Raw genomic sequence first — 22,248 nt, forward strand, 5'->3', positions numbered from 1 at the left:
ACTATTATATTGACAATACACCCCCCAATCTAGCCATTGACCATCATGTGTCTACAGTAGTGAGGAAATCATTCTATGTTGCACAGCTTATAAACAAAGGTATGGCATCTAGGTCCAAGAAAGTCAATGTTCCAATGTATTCAGGATTCATCAGACCAAACACTGAGTACAATGCCCTCTTTGGTATGTACCTAACCAGGTACATCCAACATTTGGAATGCCCACAGAGGTTACTCACTAAAAGAATGCAGGACATAAGTAATATGTCCTACGCAGATTGCCTCAAGGCCTTATCCCTGTATTCTGGCTCCTACAGGCTGCTCAGGAGAGATCTATGCCTGGCATACAAGGCATTGTCAGAACCCACCCTGATGGACCTTCTGCATATCTGTAAAACAAACAGCACCAGTGTTACCCATTCTAAAGCCTTAAAACTTGCCTGTGATAAAAATAGGATCTGCTGGAGAGACAGGTATGTATCCCAGAGACTACCCCTTCTCTAGAACAGGCTCCCCATCCATGTAAAACAGAGTTCCTCCTTAACCCAATTCAAGTATAATTGGATGGGAAACAGGAGGGTCACCTCTGGTTTGGCACCTATGTCTCTAATAGACACAAGCAGCCTGTAAATGTTTCAGCTCCTAGGCCCCTTCTTATACTTACCAAGGGAACCATAACTTGTCAAATATTTGGGATGCATGGCTAGGCTTAAAAAGGCCCTTATGGTCATTAGCCTAGTACACACCTTTGAACCTATAAACCTATAAACCTATATGACCATCAGAATTCTGAAACAAGGAAGGGGTGTGGCCAAGATGCCAAACTGCTAGCAGCACTGAACATTAGCTCTGCTTATAACATTTTTATTCTGACAGGGAATTTAATCTAATTTTTGGAAATACTGATCCAAAAGTATATCAGAAGATTTGTGAATATAGGTGTATTATTTTTCAAAAATTAGTACTAAAACATAAGTTTTTATTATTTTTTCCTGTCAAGAAGTTTTTCCTCAAGAAATCCAAGTATGAGTAACTCGAAGAACTCTCATCAGGACAGCATGGTAAAGAAGGAGCTGCAAACATTAATAACTACTATTCAAGAACTATCTATAAAAATGGACAAACTAGAGAATAAAATAGATACTATTAAACAAGACTGTAGTAAGCAGCTGGACATTCTTAGTGAAATGGCTAAAAAGCATTCTGAACAAATTGCTTTTATCGTGGAATCTGTAATAGATATGGATGGCAGACTGATGGAATGTGAAAGTCAAAATGAGCTTCTTTTGAAACAGAATGCAAAACTAACAGAAAAGCTGTAAGACCTAAAAAGTAGGACATGGAGAAACAACATTAGAATCTATGGAGTACCAGAAAAGGAAGAGGGAACTGATATGATACACTTTCTTAATAACTGGCTTTCAACAGCACTAAATCTTCCTGAAACTCTTTCCTTCGGTATAGAGAGGGCTCACCGATCTCTAGCAAAACCTGCTTCAACAACAGTTTCTTCTAACCCCAGATCCATCATTGTTAGATTTTTATCCTCCCAAGATAAGGATTTGGTTCTGAAGTCTGCATGGAATAATTCTTCCATCAAGATAAAGGACAAACTTGTTTGTTTTGACAATGAATATACTTCTGTCATATCAAGAAGGAAATAATGTGTTCCCTTGATAACATCTCTTAAAAAAGTTAACATCAAAGCACAGATTCTCTTTCCTTCCAGGATAAAAATATTTTTACCAGAAGGTGAGAAGATCTTTAGCTCTTTGTCAGAGTCTTTGGACTTTATTCACAAGAAAAAAATACTAACTGATATAGAGGACATGGAATGGTCTACACAGAGTCTGAAAAGACATGCAACTAAGAACACTTGGACTGTCAAAAAAAGTGCAAATAAAAAAATTAAAAGACAAATAAGATTGTTCTCAAATAATACTAAATACGTTCTTGCAGAACTCTTTACTTAAAGTTTTTTTGGAATATATACGCAAAGCAAAGGTAAAGTGTATTTATTTTACATAATATTTTATTGGAATACATACACATAACAAAGGTCTTTATTTTGCATAGGCATAGGCATATATCTATGTATGTATACATGTATGTATGTGTGTATGTATGCATATAGATATATATATATATAGATATATATATACACACATATATATATATATATATATATATATATATATATATATATTGATATATATAGATATATATATATATGTGTGTGTGTGTGTGTGTGTGTGTGTGTGTATGTGTGTGTGTGTATGTGTGTTTGTTTGCACATATGTGTGTGTGTGTGTGTGTGTGTGTGTGTGTGTGTGTACATATATATATATTTTTTTCTTCTTTCATACCATATGTTTACTATAACCGGGGTGCAGTTAACTTCATTATATATTCATTTGGGATACAAAAGTCATGCTATCTTACTATTAATTCATGATTTCCAAAGTAAAGCATTCATCTGTGTTAGTGGTGAGGTAACACTTTAGAGTTTACTGTTCAGTCTATTATGATTACACTGTATGGAATCCCCACAACAAAAGTGCCCTTAGGAGATGGGTTTACTTAAGATAGTTTTGTTTCCTCTTGACATTTTTGAAAGTTGTTCATATCATGATCAATAAAAGTATATGTCTTTACTTAAAATCTGCATTTCTTAGTGTAATATATTAACATTCAATGCTTTACATTAACTAAATGTTCTAATTTTAATTCTTAACCTACTTTAGTTTAAGGGATGAAAATTATTGATTTATGGGAAAATCTTACTTTCTCAACATTTTTAGAGAAGGGCTGTTCATGTTTTTTTTCACTGTGGAGGCTACTCTTGCACTTTTTATGCTTCTTTAGAATGGAGAAAACTTAGTTGTTTGAAATTCTCACCAAAAATGCCTTTTCTAATTCTCTGTGACTGTTTCTTCATGTGCATGAGCATCTACAGGGCACTAGCTGCAAGCTAGAGAAGCTGGAGGCAGGAATACAGTGAGTAATGACATCACACAACCTTTGAACTCATGCATGACTCAGAAACCAGGAAGTAAAGCTGAAAATGAAACTAGAAGAAAAAGTAACAGTTTTTTTGGCTGTTCTTTTATCTTTTATGCATCTAAAGGTAGGGAATCACTTTAAATATGTATTTTTAACAAGCTACAACTTTAATGGAGTGATTATTCTACTAGTCTAATAAGGAAAATTGCATTTTAATGCTACTGTATGTCTGTTGCTTTGAAACACCGAAGTCTGACAGGATACCATTTTTTGCTTTGATAGCATGCCCTAAATGATAATATATTAATATTTGACTACTTAAACAACCAATTTCTTTAATATTCTGAATGCAAAAATATATATAGGATTGAGTCTCCTTTTCCTTCTGCTGCTTTCATGCTTAAGCAACTTTAATCTATATCAGGTATTCTCATTGATGCAGATTTAAAGCAATATAATCAGACTCAGTTGCATTGATAGTTATGATACTATGATTCAAATCTTCGTATGACCACATACACTGTAAGAATGGATTGCTAAAATGTTCTAGGTCACTCTATTCTGTTCAGTTAGTATTAATAGACCAACATATGGTCCCCCCTTTTTTTCTTTCTGTATTGCTATAGTTATAAACATAAGAGACTGTAATACAGGTATAAAATATATAGGTATTAAAACATATGCTGATAAAGCAACTAGGTTAATTGGTGAAACTGACTCCTTATTTTCCAATTCCTAGTAGTGGTTTACACAATATTACATACGAATCCACTGTGATTGCCTGATAGACTTTTTATGTTCATATTTGTTTGAGTTACCTTAGAAATGCTTTACTGTTTGTATATACTACATTTAAAGCAGAAAATATTTATATATGTTTTTGGTGTGTGAGATGGTGTTTATAGTTTATAGTTTATAGATTAGTACTAGGCTAACTGCCTTTGCAAGCCATTTTAAGCCTAGCCGATTATCCCTTGTGAGACTCAAACCCTGCACCTTGTATTTGTAAGGCAAACATCTTAACCATTAGACCACCCTCCCAACGGGTGGTTTCGTTAATTTATTAACTAAACCTGGAACTTTAGGTTCCATGTATGTATGTTTTCTTAGTTATTGGTTTCAGAATTTTTTTCTAAAGATTTATGACTCATCCATGATACATAACTTCATGAATTACTTCAAGTCATTATACTTGGAAGGTATTGTTGATACTCTAAATATAACTTTAACAAATAATGATATATAAATGCTTATCATTAAATATCAATGGCTTAAATAATAATGTCAGAAGAGCTGGTTTAACTAAATTCATTGAAATGCACAGAGCTCAGATAATCTTCTTGCAGGAAACCCACTTGCTGGAGAAGGATTTGCAAAAATTATCATTTAATGGTTTTACAGTTCTCATGGATTCCTGCTTTAGAGCCAAAAGGAAAGGTACTCTTATACTATGGAATAATACTTATACACTACCTAAAATTTTAAACACCTTTTCAGATAAAGACAGAATGTTAAACTTAGTAGTGCTAGAAGTTAATAAGAAATGCTTCACACTGGTAAAGTCATATTGGATTCCTGGTCTAGGAACTAAATATGTAATGAAATACTTAGATCTCATTACTTTACATGCAAAGGGAGAAATTATTCTGGTGGGAGATTTCAATTGCTTGTTATCAGATGAAGACACCTCTAAAAATAGTAAGGTTAAACTAATGACACAACCTAAAAAGTTAAACAGTTTTAAAGCCTCAATGAATTTTGGAGACATACATAATTTAAGAGTTCAAAATTCACTTCAATACACTCATTATTCTTTCTGATTTGGCACACAAACTAATATTGATAAGATTTTTGTGTCTAACACTCTTTACTCTAAAATAAGTGATGCTGCAATACATTCATGTCCACTCTCTGACCACAATGCCTTTTTGTTCAGCTTGACTTTGAAAAAAGATGATATGATAATTTTTCAAAGAATCCCAGTCTATGTTAATAAGTTAAAATATTTTAAGGAGTGGTTAATTAAAAGAAATAAATGCATTTGTGGAAAGCAACAATAATGGTGAAGTAACAGATATCATACTCTGGGATGCATTAAAAGTTCACATCTTTAGAGGAGTTAAAGCTTGGTATTTTCAAAGGAGAAAGGAATGGGACAAGGAACTTTCCGATTTATGAGCCAAAATAGATAAGTTGAAACTAAATTTAAAATAAAATGATAAAGCAGTACTTACTGAAATTTATAAGCTAAACCACAAATATTTAGAAATATTGTATCATAAGGTTGCTATAAGCTTAGAAAAAATTAAACTACAGTCCTATTCAGTAAAGCCCAGACATTTACATAAACTAGCTACCAGATCCAAGCAAATTAATAAACAAAATCACATTAATGAAATTAAATACAAAAATAATAACACAGTAAAAAGAGCAACTGATTTAGGAGGTATATTAGAAGCCTTTAGAAATCATTATCAGTCAATCAATGACATGCAATCACCACTAGATTCAGATGTTGTAATAGATACATTTCTACAAGAAAATATCAAGACTAAACTATCAAAACAACAAAATAGTACCCTAAATAAACAAATAACTTTAGCAGAAGTGAAAGAACAAGTTCAAAATCTGAAGGATAATAAAGCCCCAGGGTTAGATGGGATAATCCCAGGAATATATAAACTTCTTCCAGAGCACACAATAAAGTTATTATTAAACACATTCTCCATGATTAAACAAGACTTAATTTTCCCTCCCTCGTGGAAGTACTCAATAATTTCCCCCATTCTGAAACAAGGTAAGGACCTCCAACTATGTGCATCCTATAGACCCATATCATTGTTAAATATTGATTATAAAATGTTCATGTCTATCCTGGCCAAAAGACTAAAGAATATATTACCCAATCTAATACACTTTGATCAAACTGGCTTTATCTTACATAGAAAAGTACACAACAATATTATTAAGCTGCTATCTCTAATAGACATTGCAAACAAAACCAAGAAACAATTAACTATTATTAGTCGGGATATTGATAAGGCATTTGATTCCCTTAGTTGGTCATACTTACAAAAAATCTTTAAAGAATTTGACTTTACTTCAGATTTCACTAAACTGATATTAAATATTTATAGTGATTCTAAAGCATTTGTTAAGATTAGTTCATGTCTATCATCCCCAGTAAAAAATCATAAGGGAACTAGACAAGGTTGCCCTCTATCCCCATTATTTTTTGCTTTATCAGTGGAGCCTTTTGATTAATTTATTAGACATAACCCAAATATCAAAGGATTTCAAGTTAATGAGGGATACTGTCCAAAAGTTCAGCTTTTTGCTGACGGTATTCTAGTAACATCCAGTGACATAGAAGGCTCTTTACAACATATCATGAATGCCATAACTCTAGTTGGAAAAATCTCAGGGCTCAATTTTAATCAAAATAAAACCAAAACACTTGTAATTAATAAGAAAATAAATAACAATTTGCAAAAATACAATACATTCAACTGGGAAAACGATAAGATAGATTATCTCAGAATAAGTATTAAGAATAAATGGAATGGCTGTGTTCTGAGAGACTGCTTTTCAATCTATCTGGAAATATACAGAGCTGAGTATATTTTTTTTGGTTTTAGAGTTTGTACTGTTAATTGTTCCTTATAGTTTTTCAGATCTCTGCTAAAACTGTTTTCCCTACCTCCCCCTATTTTCTGCTGTGTCATCAGTTGGTATAACTGTTTTTTACAGCTTGTTTGTTATCTAACTCAAGGATCACTTGCATAAAATTAAACCTGTTAGTAACAGCCTGCATTTCATTGCTGTAACCTGTGTTCTGAGAGACTGCTTTTCAATCTATCTGAAAATATAAAGAGCTGAGTATTTTTTTTGTTTTAGAGTTTGTACTGTTAATTGTTGCTTATAGTTTTTCAAATCAATGCTGAAACTGTTTTCCCCTCCTCCCCCTATTTTCTGCTGTGTCTTCACTTGGTATAATTGTTTTTTACAGCTTGTGTGTTATCTAACTCGAGGATCACTTGCATAAAATTAGACCTGCTAGTAACAGTCTGCATTTCATTGCTGGAACCTGTGTTCTGAGAGACTACTTCTCATTCTATCTGGAAATATATAGAGTTGAGTATATTTTTTTGGTTTTAGAGTTTGTACTGTTAATTGTTGCTTATAGTTTTCCAGATCTCTGCTGAAACTGTTTTGTCCCACCCACTCTTCCTATTTCTGGCTTGTAGTTTAAATTTGGTGGCTTTTGCAGTTGCCTGCCCCACTGTAGATTTGATCTGGGACACTCATCCAGTCCCATCTCTTTACCACATTCTACCTAATAAACTCCTTCCGCACTTGCTTTTAATCATTTTTAATTTAATTGCATTTTTATACTGTGTTTGGTCTAATATTGCTACATACTCAAGTGTGCTAGCTTGCAATGCATGTGAATTGCTTTTTCTGCTGTTTTAGCTACTTTTCTGTAAAAAAAAAATACTGTAAGCCTGTTTCCTACCGTTCCTGTAACTAGTGTTCCAGATACAAATTTGCTGTATCCAGGACTGTATGTAAGCTTTTGAGACCCCCAAGCCTTTCTGTGTTGGAGGGGAATCCTTCTACCTTATCAGTGGGAGTGGTAAACACTAGTTAACCTGTCTACCACATAAGGAGTGGTTTTGGCCCAGAAATTGTAGTTATTGGCTGTTTGGGCAATCTTTTCCATCTCTCTCAACTTTCTGATTTGAAAGCCTACATTTGCACTTGTTTCTGTCCTGTAACACGTCTAGTGCAGATACAGATTCTTAGTTTTAGCACTTAAATTTGCTTATTCATGCTCAGCACTTGTTCAGAACTTGTAAGCACTAAATAAGCCACTAATTACTATATCACTCAACCTTCCTCATTACCTAGAGGAAAACAGTTTTTGTACTTACATTTCTCACTTGCTTAGAGAAAAACAGCTCTTGTAGTCACTTTCCTCACTTATCTAGAGGAAAATATTTTTTTATTCAGGCATGTCCATGAGTCAGCTCCCAGTGTTTTCTCCCGTCTATCTGATGAATCTGGGCATCTTGAGGCAATGTAGAAATTGCCTTATGTACACAGAGAACCCTCTCCTTCTACCACCCAACACTACAACCTGGGAGAGATGCACTTATCTAGCCAAACTAGAGGTAAAGCTCTCTCCAACCAAGACTGAACTTGACAGTCAAGAGGAGAAGGTAAACATTTGCACCACACCACACTCATCACATAGTCTCACTAAATCTACCCCACCAAAATCCACACATAGTAACACAAAAACATTCATGGAGGCTCTCAAAAATAATGACACATAGCCCACAGACTCATTGTGCCACTCAACCACAGCCAATAAGGCAAAACAACGTACCCAACATACTAGACATAGGTGACTCTATAGTCAGGCACACTGATGCCCCACTCACCAGACTAAACAAGGAGAAGGTTACTGTCAGCTGCCTGTCAGATGCCAGGATCCACCACATAACCCACGCACTCAGGTCATTCCACAACAAGTACAAATATGACTCTGTCATTGTCCATGTTGGTTTGAATGACCTGAGACATACTTCCCTGGACTACATGAAAAGAGCCATAGAAGAGATCTCTGACCTTGTAGCCCAGGCAGGTATGACCCTAGCCCTAAATAGCATTCTGCCATCGCCCAGAATGATACCGCAGTACAAGGACAAAATGAGTGACTTCAACAATTGGCTAAGCTTCTGGTGTCATTCTAAGGGAATCCAGTATCTGTCTGCTTGGGATGACATGGTTGACAGGCCACTATGTTTTGCGACAGATGGCCTGCACCTGTCACCCCTGGGATTCCAGATACTGACTAAGGCTCTTGCCACCCCTATAGTGCCTTTTTTAGGCAAGGTTCAAATGACAAATTCGCCATCATAACAGGAACAGGCTAGCAAAAACTGAGGGTAATGCTAGAAGTCTAAATCTCAAAATGCACTCACTTGAGACACTCCTTAAAATGGAGAACATCAATATCTGTGCAGTGACTGAGACCTGGTTCAAGGCTCCAGAAAGCACCCCTGCACTACCAGGCTATAACTCATACCACACTTTTTGGCCATATAACCTGGACTGAAACACCAAAGGTGAGGTGTGTCCAAATTCATTAAGGATATCCACACCTCCAGGCTAGTTGCTCAGCATAATGCATCCGAGGTTATCCAAGTGCAACTAACTCTGGGCAAAACTACAATCCAAATTGTAGCTTGCTACAGATCCCCCACCATACCCCAGGATTCCCACTCCTCTTTTCTTGATGTACTGGAAAATATTAGGGTTCAACCAAACACCCTAATAATGGGTGACTTCAACTACCCCACCATTAACTGGGAAAACTACTCGTGTACCAACTCCTCAGCTCAACACATTCTGGAATTTATAAACTCCAATGCCCTGGCTCAGCTTACCACACCCCCACCAGGGGCAACAATATCCTAGACCTAGTCATTACCAACATGAGTGACTGATGTTCCACACCTGAAGTCAACCCCTCGTTGGTCCAATCTGACCATAAGCTAATCACCCTTGATATCCACATCCTGCCCCTACCCCCCATTAAGGAAACCACATTAAAAAATTTCCCCAAAGCCAACTTCATGCTTCTTATAACAGATGTTGTGAACTTCATGACACCCATACAGATGGACAATACAGTTACAACTGCTGAATCCTACACAAATGTACTCTATAAGCACTTACACGAGTGCATGGATCGTGCTATCCCAAACAGAACCAAGACGCTATCCTCCAAAAAAGGAAGCCAATCTTGTCGTCTCCTGCCATAAACAAACTGTACAACAGAACTGTTGCAAAAGAGAGTAAAATCTCATGAGTGGAGGAGCTCCATGGTCAGCCTCAGTAAGAAGTTGAGATCCTTTATAAGCTCCTCCAAAGCTAGCTATGAAAACAAAATAGCCACTAATTTTAAGGACAACCACAAAGCATTCTATAGCTATGTCAAGAATCTCGATGGCAACACCCAGATCTGCTCTGAGTTACAGCACAACAGCATGAAAATTACAGAACCAACTGATATTGCCAACATCCTAGCAGATAGGCTCAGTGCTAACTTTACCCCCCTCACCCCCTAAAGCGCCCATATCTATACAGGAAGAATGCAGAGTCCCTGTAATCACAACTACGCAGGTATAAGCTGCACTCTCTAAAGCCAAAAACACAGCATCCATGGGACTGTACAACATCCCAGGCTGTGTTTTACACAAATTTCAGAACGAACTGGCTCCCCACTTAAGCACCATGTTCAATAATAGCCTCACATCAGGCTTTGTGCCCACTCAATGGTGCACAGCAACAGTTATCCCACTCCACAAAGGGGGAGCCACCATTGATCCCGGGAACTATCGCCCTATTAGCCTGACGAGCCTGGTCTGCAAGGCCATGGAACATATCATCAGGGAACTCATAAACAAAGACATTGGTAACCTCCAAAATCTGGATCCCACCCAGTTCGGGTTTGTGAAAGGCAGCTCATGCCTCCTGAACCTGATCAACTTCTTTGAGGCAGTCACCAAAGCCGTAGAGGAGGGTAAGGTGGTTCACACAGCCTATCTTGACCTTGCCAAGGCTTTCGACACCATCCCCCATTCTGGAATTATAACTAAACTCACTAAACTAGGTATAAATCCCTACGTCACAAGATGGGTTGCCAACTGGCTCACTGACAGAACCCACATTGTAAAATTTGCAGACTCCAAATCTGACCTCAAACCAGTGACAAGTGGAGTACCACAGGGTTCAGTCCTGGGACCTCTCCTGTTTGGTATCTACTTCTCTGAAGTACAGGCTAACACAGAAGGCTTCTGGCTAACAAAGTTCACAGATGACTGCAAACTAGGAGCCATAGTCAAGTCTCCAAATGATGTGGACATTTTACAGATGGGCCTCACTGAGACAGATGCCTGGTGTCAGAGTCATGGCTTCAAGCTCAGTGCCAAATAGTGCAGTGTCATCCCCTTTGGTAAAAGCTCTGTACCCATGAACTACCACATAGGCAGCAATCTACTTAACACCGAATGTGTGATGAGACCTTGGGACCCAGGTGGACAGTAGTCTCTCATTTGATAGTCACATCGCCACAGTAGTCAGGAAGCCCTTCTACATGGCACACCTCATCATAAAAGAGTTCTCATCCAGGAAAAAAGAGGTCATTATTCCCCTCTACCCGACACTCATTAGATCCATTATAGAGTACAACTCCCCTTTTGGAATGTACCTCACAAGACATGTGCAGCAGCTGGAAAGGCCACAGACGTATCTCACAAAGAGGATTACTGGCATGAAACAAATGCCCTACACTGACTGTCTCAAAAAACTCCAGCTTTACTCCGTAGCATATCGCCTACTCCGAGGTGATCTCCGCCTAACATATAAAGCTATGTCAAACCCAGAGCTGTTGGACATGCTACACCTAAAGAAATCCCAATCCCTCCAAGCTACACACTCTAGGGAGCTAAACCTTGTCACCACAATAAACAGGACATGCGGGAGGGATAGATTCTTGTCACAGAGGCTTTCCATACTCTGGAACAGGCTACCCATCTATGTCAAGCAATGTTCTTCATTAGCACTCTTCAAGAAAAATCTTGAGTGGATGGGAAATAGGAAATACACCCTGGGGATCACTTCTGTGTCTCTGCTCGACAGTGGCACAAGAAAATAACTTTCTTTGGTGGCGTAAGCCAGGGAACCTTGTTGGCTAGGCTCACATAGGCCCTTGGACCAATAGCCTAGTACCTACCTATGAATGAGACTATTACATTTAACTTCAATAAACTGGTAGCTATAATCAGTGACTTGACTAAAAAGTGGAACAAAATGTTTTTCACCATGGAAGACAGAGTTACATTAATAAAAATGATTATTTTGTCCAAGATTTTATTTTACATAGAATCATTGATTTTACCTCCTCCTAAGAAATTCTTTAAACAAATAGATTCCCTATTACTAATTTTTCTATGGTTCCCAAAGAAACCAAGAATAGCCTATAAATGGCATGTTAGTGCCTGGGACAGTAATGGGATTGGCTTTCCCAACATAGAATTATATTCCAAATCTGTTATTATTAACATAATACTACACTGAATTTCATCCATATACACCTCTAGTTGGAAGCAACTACATGAAGTACATATAACTTCCTCTGAGAACTCAGAAACCCAGTTTAAGGAAACCCTTGGAATTAACAAAATATTTTGGATACTCCATGAATATTGCTTATATAATAAGAAATGTAGTCACTTCTCAAATGGTATAACCAAATATTTTATTTTCAAAAATATAATCAACAACAATTATAGTCTAAGGAATACCTTTTTCATTACATTTCCCATAGCTTATACACCAGATTGCCTAGATACCTTCCATATCAATAAGATGCAGAATCTTAAAGAGAATAATCTAAAGTTTTGGCACCAGTTTATAGACAATAAGAACATCCAACAAATGAACTTTCTCTTAGCCAGATATAATGTCTGTCAAGATAATTGGCTTTGTATTCAATCTTTAAGACAGTTTATTGAAAATAAAGTGAGAGTGTCAATAAATCTGGAAACTGATATTATACCAAGATTGATACAACTATTCATATGGTGTAGTTCAATAAACATTGAACATAAATTAAGCATATCACCTGTATATAAAATCCTACAAGAAGGCTTGATTACTTTTGATCAAGCTTTTTGGAATTACTCCATAAAGATTAATGGTGAACCTTTATCTAACAATAAAAAGAAACAGTTATTAAATTCAATAAAAAACACTTCATCCTCTTTATATTGGAGACTATATACATGGAGATTTATTCATAGAAGCTTTTACACTCCACACAGAATTGATCTTATACCCAAGAGTAATGAAAGCAAATGCTGGAGATGTGGTGATATTCTTGAAGCCAACTGGGTTCATATGTTCATCGAATGTAGAATTCTCACACAATACTGGAGTGATTTTAGACATTTCGCAAAAGCCCTGTGGTCTGATAGCTGTCAAATTACTAGCTCTTTGATAATATTCAATGTCCCTACCCCATGTGTAATTCCTAAACATCAGTTACCTGTTCTTTGGTTAATTCTAGCTATTATCGAAAAATAATTACATTGAACTGGAAAAATAAGCAAGATCTTATGTTTACTGAATTTATTTCAATAGCAAAATCTGTATGTAAAAAAGAAATGCAAACTATTTATCAGAGATCATCAAATGTAACACACAAAAGACTAGCTTGCCAAAAATTGGAAAGATTGTTAGATAAATATTGATTACCTTTCTTGGATAAAACAAATGTTTATCATGGATGTTTGTATATAGTGTAAATAGCTATTATGTTTTATATTGTTTATTTTTAATACTTTATGTCCATGTTTATTAACAACATTTAATACAAATGTTTTTGGAAAAAAAGAATTTTGAAATAAGAAATTCCAAGCTCAGTGACACACACTGCATCAAAATCACCTTTGTTTGTTTCTGAGGGGTAAACAGGAAAAACACTCTCATACAAGTCACTGCAACTCACTGATAAGAACACTTCCCCTGTCTGAATCTCAGGTTTCAGATGATTTTGCTCTGGATTTCAACCATTAATGCTCTTATGTTTCCTGATAGATTATGATAATACATGTCTTTGTCCATTTGCGTAGGTACAAAAACTTTTTGGTTAAATTAAACCTTCATGTTTGTAAGTGCAGAATTTTCATTTACAATACACTGGTGAACAAGTCATGACACTTTCAGCTTGGAAACATCTTTATCACATAAAAGAAATTAATAATGTAGGTTTCAGTTCTGTCTAAAAAACAACTCTAGGGTATTTCAGAGTTAGAACTGGAGCTTTTTTTTGGAACAAGGTTTTAACTATTAACTTTATGACAAAATATATTTAAAATTATTATATACCATCAGTGTTCATGTGTGTGTGTGTGTGTGTGTGTGTGTGTGTGTGTGTGTGTGTGTGTGTGTGTGTGTGTGTGTGTGTGTGTGCATAACCACAGTTCCACATGCAACTGCATGTGTATACCTAGTGTGCATATATTTGCCTTTGCTGAAACACTAAAAACAAAAAAGATCAGACCTTTAAGAAAATATTACTTATTCATTCTCATTTCTGTGTGTAAAATGTAGCACTTTGATTTAGGCCTAGAAATATTAAAAAAAATGGCAGCACATTTTCTTAATCAGGGATACTGTAGCAGTTGAGACTTTATTTTTATTGACAATGATACAGAATATTCCCAGTAGAGCAGAAGGTAATAACACATTATCCAAGCACATTGTGTCAGCCTTACTGACAAACATGATGTATTTGATAGCATACAAAAAAGTGTATTGGACAGCAGTAGAGTTGCAAGGGTATTACTGACTAGGAAATTATCATTTTGTTACTGACTGGATCATCAAAGACTATTTGGTCAAGACTGGTTCACCAAATGATGCCTTAACAAAAGATACATGAATTTTTTTTCAGTTTTATATCCTTCCCTAAAGTCTACCTGTTTTATACATGACAGGTAGGACACAGGGGTACAACCACATGTATGTGTACTTTGTACTTAAAATATGGTTTCTTTTTTATTTTTACACTGTCACATAAAGTTTTTAATGAACTGTTCAGTTTATACTAAGGTCCAATATTCTTATTTCTCAATATTACTGTTACTTGAAGTTAAAACCTTCAGCAACCTGATATAATAAGATATGTTAAAATTGGCATTATTACAAAATGAAGTTGTCATTACTCACACATATGTAAGAGCAATTAAACACTATCTCTTAATGAAACTGAATTTTTCCAAAGCTATAATTTAGTTGGGACAGCATAATTTGCCAATAGCCAAAATACTTCGATTCCTTCTGTGATGTATTATAAAACAAAAAGGATGGTCAGCTACAACTTCTTCTTTCCGCAGCAGAAGTCTTGACCTAAACCCACCTCCTGTAGATGTTGTCTCATTGCCTTCTTCACCCACCTGCAAAACAGATTTATGGATAATTTCAGACAAAGCAAGACCACCACTAGATGTTATTCCAGTGAAATCAGCTGTCTCTTCGTTGAAAGGTTCAGAAAGTCCCATGTTGGTGAACACTTCTTTAAGTCTGTAGGTTTCATCCAGTGTGAATTTTGGGATTGATATCTTCACATTTGAATTGATCATTTTGCTTGGGTTAGTCCAGGTGTTATACTTTTCACAGGTGAGCTCCTTTGTAAGCTATCAAAAGTTAAATAATATGCTTTATTTAGTTACAAGGTCATTTCATTGTCATTGTCCCCAAAACCATTATAGAAAAACTGTAACACCTTTTACATTTAATTGTGTTGTATTAATATTGCTTAATAAATGAACACTTTTTTCATTTATTTCATGCTTGGAAATGTTTTAGGCTTCAGTATATCATATGTTTATTCATTAAGGATATCAATGCATTTGCACTGTGAAAAATTACACATTTTTTCCTAGAAAATGTTGAGATACTTTTTCATTTAGAGACAGAACAATATTTTAAATGACTGGGCTATGTATAACATTATGAAGATCATATCTAGACAGTATTTAAAAATGCAAATGACATACATAACACATCGGCAAGAGTACTTATTACTGCTATATAATAATATCTTTCAATTCACAGCTTCATGGAAAACACCTGCAGTTTCTGTGTCACCAACAGATAGAGACTTCTGTTTGTTAAATATATGTTTCTACCAATGTTGCCATTCTTTCACATTTTTCTTTGATATCTCTCAGTTCCATGTCTAGAATTTCAATGTACCATATTCATGGATTTTCAAGAGAAGTTGTGGTGCATGGGTAAAAAAAAAGACTAGCTAAAAAACGGAATGATGAATTTTACAATTACACCAACAGTCTGTGAAACCCTAAAGTTTTGTACAGTTGCAAATGTCACCTAAACATTGGCTTTGAAACAAAATTTTAGTGATTATTAACTATGGCCCAAAGATCATAAAATTAAACAAAGATATAAAACTGTCATCGTTATTTTAGCCTCTTAACATTTTGCTTCTATTTGAAGGTGCAGTCATCATAAAAACTTGTTTGACTAAGTAGGGTAGCACAGTGGGCAACAGTTTGTGTTACTGCCTCACAGTGTTTAGATCCTGATTTCTGTTCCCAAATGGGATGCCTTCCCTGCAACTCCTATACAAGTTCCCCTATAGCTATATAAGATCTTGCCGAGTGCCTGAGTTTCCTCTCACATCTCAAAGACATGTAGTTTGGGAACTGGAAGTCATCAAAACTGCCTGAAAATATGCATGCAGTGGGACGAGTGTGTCTGAGCATCAATGTGTTTGTTGTGTACAGTCTGCAGTGGTTAGTCCCTTTATCATCATAAGCTTCCATGACTTGTACCTGCTGAGCACCAGGACAGCATGTGGTTACCTTATAACATCTTCATTTGATTAAACAGATAATTGGACAATAAAGTATTGAGTAAATATATTAATCCAATCAAAAAGTGCTACAGGGAAGTAAAATATTTTTGCAACCTCTACAATGTGCAGTAACATGCTGGCAGAAAGATGTATTTATTTATTAACATTTTACTGACAAAAGGTTCTGTGGACAGTAATCCACCAAGGATGTCTTCATTATTATATGTTCTGGATGACCAAGGATCATTTAGGGCCTCAACTGTCTGACAGACAACATGAATGGAGGAAGGAAATACAGTAAGCACCATGACTCTCTGATCTGGGGGAGACAATGAAAGATTTCTCTAGCAGAGGTTAGGTGTGACAGTTGCAAGGGGTATGCATTTGAAGTAACATGACTGGTTCTTACATCATGCCTAGTTCAGTCTGCAAGTACTAATGTATATAAAATGTAAAAAGTGTAAGGCTGCCTGCATTTCATATGGTAGATGGTATGATAGTTGCCTATTGTATATATGTACCCCTCCCATGAACTAGTAGGCTCACCAGGATCAACTAACCTCAGTGCCATCAATGACATTAAATGGATGGATAGATATATGGATAGTACTGAGCCAAGATGGAGGCAGATAAAGACATAAATATAGGGTTGTAACACTGTGATGTCAAAGGATTTCATCAAATGAGTGAAACATCTGAAGCTCCTAGAAGTTAAAATTCCATAAAATATGGATAAAATGTAAAACAGAAGAGCACTATGTTGCAATCTCAGACTGCTAAACACATTCAAGGACAGTGTGAGTTCTGAAGTACAAAACACTGCTGTCATTTAGTAATTACTGGCTGAGATAATCTCCATCTGAATGACATAACAGAAGCCTTTTCTGCTTTGTAATGCTGGTAGTGCAGCCTTTATGTTAGACCAAGAAGCTTTAAATTAGCTTAGTGAATAATGGGTAAATGAATTCAATCCCAGAAATCTCACCAGCAGTTATTAAGGTCAGTCCTCTGCCTTTTCCTTTCTTCTATTGCAGCTACACTTCAGCACACTTTCACCATCATCCACAGTGCATTTCCTCTGGCTACTTGCTATCATGATGCTAATTGCTTTATCTATACCTGCACACTTGCCTTTGATTGCCAACTCCTCCGTCACCCTATACATACCATAGTCATGCACACCTTTATAATTATCCTTGTCTACATCAGTTTCTCCATATATTCTATGTTTGGTCTCATTTTCCTAACCTTCCTCTTTGACATGATTTCCCCATAATATTTTTTCTGACATCATGAGAAAAACAATGTGTGCTACAATTATTGGGGCTTGTCACGTGGCTGTATTTCTTTAACTACAATGGGAATACCCATAACATTAGTTTTTCTACTTGTGTGTATCAGATAGTGAACCTGATCTCACAAAGCCTGAACATTATATCCTATGGTAGACTTTTGCTATTGATCAAGCTTGGCCACAAATCTGTGCTGAACAACATGAACTGGTAGTTCTTAAACCCAACAGACAATATAGTAATCCTCTAACTTTACTACTTAAAATTGGCGAGGTCTACCCCAATGGCGGTTTGAACAGTGCTCATGTGTTCTGCCATTTCTGCCCCCTCCCCTCACACTACAGGCAAAATCAAATTCATTCCATAATGTGCAAATGTATGATGTACACAGTTCTTCCTTGGAATCAAAACAAATTGTTTAAGAGATTCAGTAATCATTTGTTCAATAACTAGATCCTGTTTTAAAATAGTAAACTTAAAGGTACTAAAACAATCTCCAGCTTCATGAAAATGCCTTCATGCACAGTTATTGAAGCTGATATACTTCAGCCATTAACATAGTAAACAGAAGACTTCTTGACAGCAAGTGATGCTTCTGTTGTGTTTTTGACAGGGGCACTTAATTGCCTCCAGTACTCCCTGGGTATAGCGTGCAAAAATCTGTTTAATAAATATGGGTGCATTACTATAACAAAAAGAGCTCTCCAAGATGTATTTGCAAGTTGTACATGAATTGCTTTTAAAATCAACTATTCTAATGTTTTCATGTGAGTCTTTTTATAATGACAATGTAACAGAATATTTTGTAGGTATATCCCATTTTAAATAACGTTATTAACATTGTACAGCACAAAATCTTTATTCAAATGTCTAGAAATAATCTTTATCATAGTAAAACATCTGTGTTATCCCAAAATATATAAAATAAATATTATCTACATGCTGACATTTCCAACATATAAATCCAACTACTAATTGAATTATTTTTGTTATAGCTAAGTTGCATTTGCCATTAAATTAAACAAAAACAATATGTGCAACCTTGCAAACTGTACAGAACGTGAGTAACAACTTCTATAACCAGAGAAAGGTCTTAAGGAAATATCTTTTCATAATACATTTACTTGAAAAAGGCAAGTTTGTTATTGGTTGTAAGAGTTTGTGTAAAGATTGCTCACCACAAGTTTCATTTTGAGGACTTCACATGGGGGGATACTAGGTCAAGAACCTATTCATGGCAAATTAAAAATTCTAGTTCCAGTGTTTGAAGATAAAGTCTGTGAAGGTCATAGGAATTAATCTAGTCCATATTAGTAATGATCGGCTTAAATTCCACCCTCTTATAGTTATGCCTAATAGCCAAAAACTGGGAATTTGTTGTCCAGGAGTTATTGATCTATAGTCCAGATCATAGCTTCAGTGAGGGATGACCATTTTGGAATAATTCCTGGGCAATTCCAAATTACATGGAAGTAGTCTAAGTCCCATGCTTCACAATGGTAACATCTGTCTGAAGCTGACCATTCCCTGATGAACAGTCACTTGGGGGGTGTTGTCAGTGATGGATATGTCTGAGAAATGTAAATTGGTGTAATCCAGGAAGATGATGGGGGGAGATGAGAGACAGATTACCCTGGCCAATATCTGCTGGTCTGTCTTCTTAAATGCTAATCCTTCATTTGTCCCCTGTATCCCTCATTATCTTATTCTGTGCCCCCCTTATATAATAGGCTTAATCTGGGATAGAGTGTTGGGTTGCTGACCTTAATATTGTTTTTCCTATGTAGTAGGAGAATCTTATCCATACTTATTCATGTGCTTTTGATTTGTTGACAATATTTTTAATTGTAAGTACTGGCAGTAGGATAACCCCCCCCCCCTCTCTGCAGGATAATTTCCCAATGGTTTTCACTTAAAAAAGTTAAGCCTTTAATTTTGATCATGCTGAAATGCCAGCTATCCAGAAAAAAAAACAATACTTGCCTTAATCTTCTTCATCTAATGTATAGATTTCCCTTCAATGAGGAACACATTGGAGTCCTACATCCTTTTCCAGTAAAACTCTTCACCTGTTGACTAATTGCTGTCAAACATCTTGTTCTTACGCAGTGTCAGTGGCACAATTGGTAGCATGCTTGCCTTTGGTGCAGAAAGCTGTGAGTTCTCTTCCCACACCAAGTACATGGATTGCTGACATAGCAGAGAGCAGCATAAGGGGGTGATGTACTTTTGAATGTGTCATCCTTCAGATGAGACATGAAACTGAGGCCCCATCTGCTTGAGTAGGTAGTACCTCAGGTAGATGTAAAAGATCCCACAGCACATATCAAAAAGAGCAGGGGTCCTTTATTTAACACAACATAAAAAACATTATTTACATATTAACAAAATGTGCATATTTACAGGCAGATATATGCACATTTTTTACTATTTAGTTTCTTACAACATCCTCATTACTTCTATAATTGACCTTCAGTCCTTTTCATAACCATAATCAAAATTTTCCCAAAATATCTGCCAAAATCCATTTTCTGTTAAGTAGAATGTCATCCAATCTTTCATTCTAAATAACCCATATTGTATAAGATAAATTATTTTTTTAACACATTTATTAAATTATCACTTAAGATACAGGCAAACATACATTTATATAAAGGAGAAAAATCATATTAACTTGTTCCCAGTTGTATATATTATATATCACATGTGTTCTTTTGTATAAATATCATCAGTTCAACATTACATTAATTGTTCATTCCCTGCCTTCCTTCAAGCCTCACTCTTCCTCCAGAACATTATTCTGCACGTATTGTTCCGAAAATTTCCATTTATTTCTATGTAATTTCCTCCTAAACAAGACCTCATTGATCCATGTGGCTGAACCTTTACCAATTTTTTAGCTATTATAGATAAAAACACTTTATAAACATAATTTAAAATTGCAATGCATCTATATGGAGATGGGTCTGATGGGTCTTTACCATCTGTAGGTATTACAGCCACCACAGCTTTCTTATAACAATGTTGGTGCTTCTCCTCCTTTTTAAAATACTTGTTAAACACAGCCTTCCAGATCATTATCATGTTCTTCCCTCATAGCCTCCAAACTTCCACTGGAATGCCATCTGTTCTTGGAAACTTTCCTTTAGACTGATTACGTGTCACTGTTAAATGTTGAATCTTATTTATCTTTAACCTTGGAATATTTAAGTCGTCCATAAATATTTCCAGTTGTGTTTTTTCTTGACTTTCAGATATCTGCTTTATACAAATTTTCATAAGATTTCTGAAATATTTCAGGTCTATATCAGAAGAACGAATGGAAAACATATCGAATGGCAAAACAGCGAAAAGACCGGACCTCGAAGTGCTGTTTGCCAGATTGTGGTACAGTGAAGATTGGAATATTTGCCCTTTCCTCCCTGTAGTGTGATCTCGGAGTTGGTATATATATTTAGTGGGGGGGGGGCGCAGCCCCCCACAACAGCAAGTTCGAGGTCTGGTCTTTTCGCTGTTTTATCGTTTGATATTTTTTCCATTCGGTCTTCTGATATAGACCCAAATATTTCTAATACATCTACGGTTATTTTTCAAGGTATAAGCTCCATAGGTTTGGCAACCTCCCTTTCTGCTTTCTGTTGCCTAAGTCATTGTTCTAAAAGTTTCTGTGCTTTGGAGTTATCAAAAAGTTGCTTAACAGCAATCTTCCTAACTCAATCATATTGTCATGATACTTCCTAATTTTCCCTTTAGCACTCTGCAGTTGTGCTTCTTCTTGTTCTGTTAGATTACCTTATTTTTCAATACTTTAACCTTTGTCATTCCCTGTAAATAATTTTAGTTACTTCTTAACCATATCTCTTTTTTTTTATTTCTATCCTATATCTTATTCCACTTTTCTTTTATCTCACTCACTAGCTGAAACTACTGAAGAAATGTCTATTTTCCCTAACAACTCTTGTATAATTTCAATTACAAATTCCTTAAATTCCTCTTTTTTTAACACGTAGGTAGGAAAACACCAGTGTCTCATTTTTTTACTTCATTACCCTGCATTTTTAATTTAGTTTTTATTGATGCATGATCTGAAACAGTTATTGGATATGTGCTGAAGATTTCAATTAAATGCACATATTACTGTGAAATATAATTTCTGTCTAGTCTAGTTCAATTACTTTACTTTGGGAAATAATATGTAAATTATCTCTGAGTTCTTACTATTGAATTCATGTCTTCCATGTCAAATATTTTTATATATTTTTCAGAAATCTACTTGCTTTTTGTTATATATTTTCCTTCTAAGTCACGCAAGACCAAGGGTGTAGCCAGTGAATTTCATTTTGTACTCGCAGATGCTTATTGCTACCCCCCAATCTGCCTGACATTTAAAAATGGTCATATCACTTGGACTGTTGCACCCCCAAACTTGTGTATAACATTTTAACTGCTCAGTCAATAAAAAACTGTTAGAGGAATGTTTTTTAGATCTTCAGTCCTC

The 22,248-nt window shown here is 35.8% G+C and overlaps 1 protein-coding gene across 2 annotated transcripts in view; it reads right to left on the minus strand.

The window, feature by feature from the left end:
• Window positions 1–14,103: 14,103 nt before the first annotated feature.
• LOC122796627 (serpin B5-like) overlaps window positions 14,104–22,248 on the minus strand; it is a 411,192-nt gene continuing 403,047 nt past the window's right edge. For both annotated transcript variants that reach the window (XM_044065250.1, XM_044065249.1), the window contains exon 7: window positions 14,104–15,274. In XM_044065250.1, coding sequence (XP_043921185.1) covers window positions 14,870–15,274 — 405 coding nt within the window. In that variant the 3' untranslated portion in view covers window positions 14,104–14,869. The remainder of the gene's footprint in view (window positions 15,275–22,248) is intronic.

Source organism: Protopterus annectens, chromosome 3.part0 (assembly GCF_019279795.1).
Source record: "Protopterus annectens isolate FY-2018-M chromosome 3.part0, PAN1.0, whole genome shotgun sequence".
Lineage (NCBI taxonomy): Eukaryota > Metazoa > Chordata > Ceratodontiformes > Protopteridae > Protopterus > Protopterus annectens.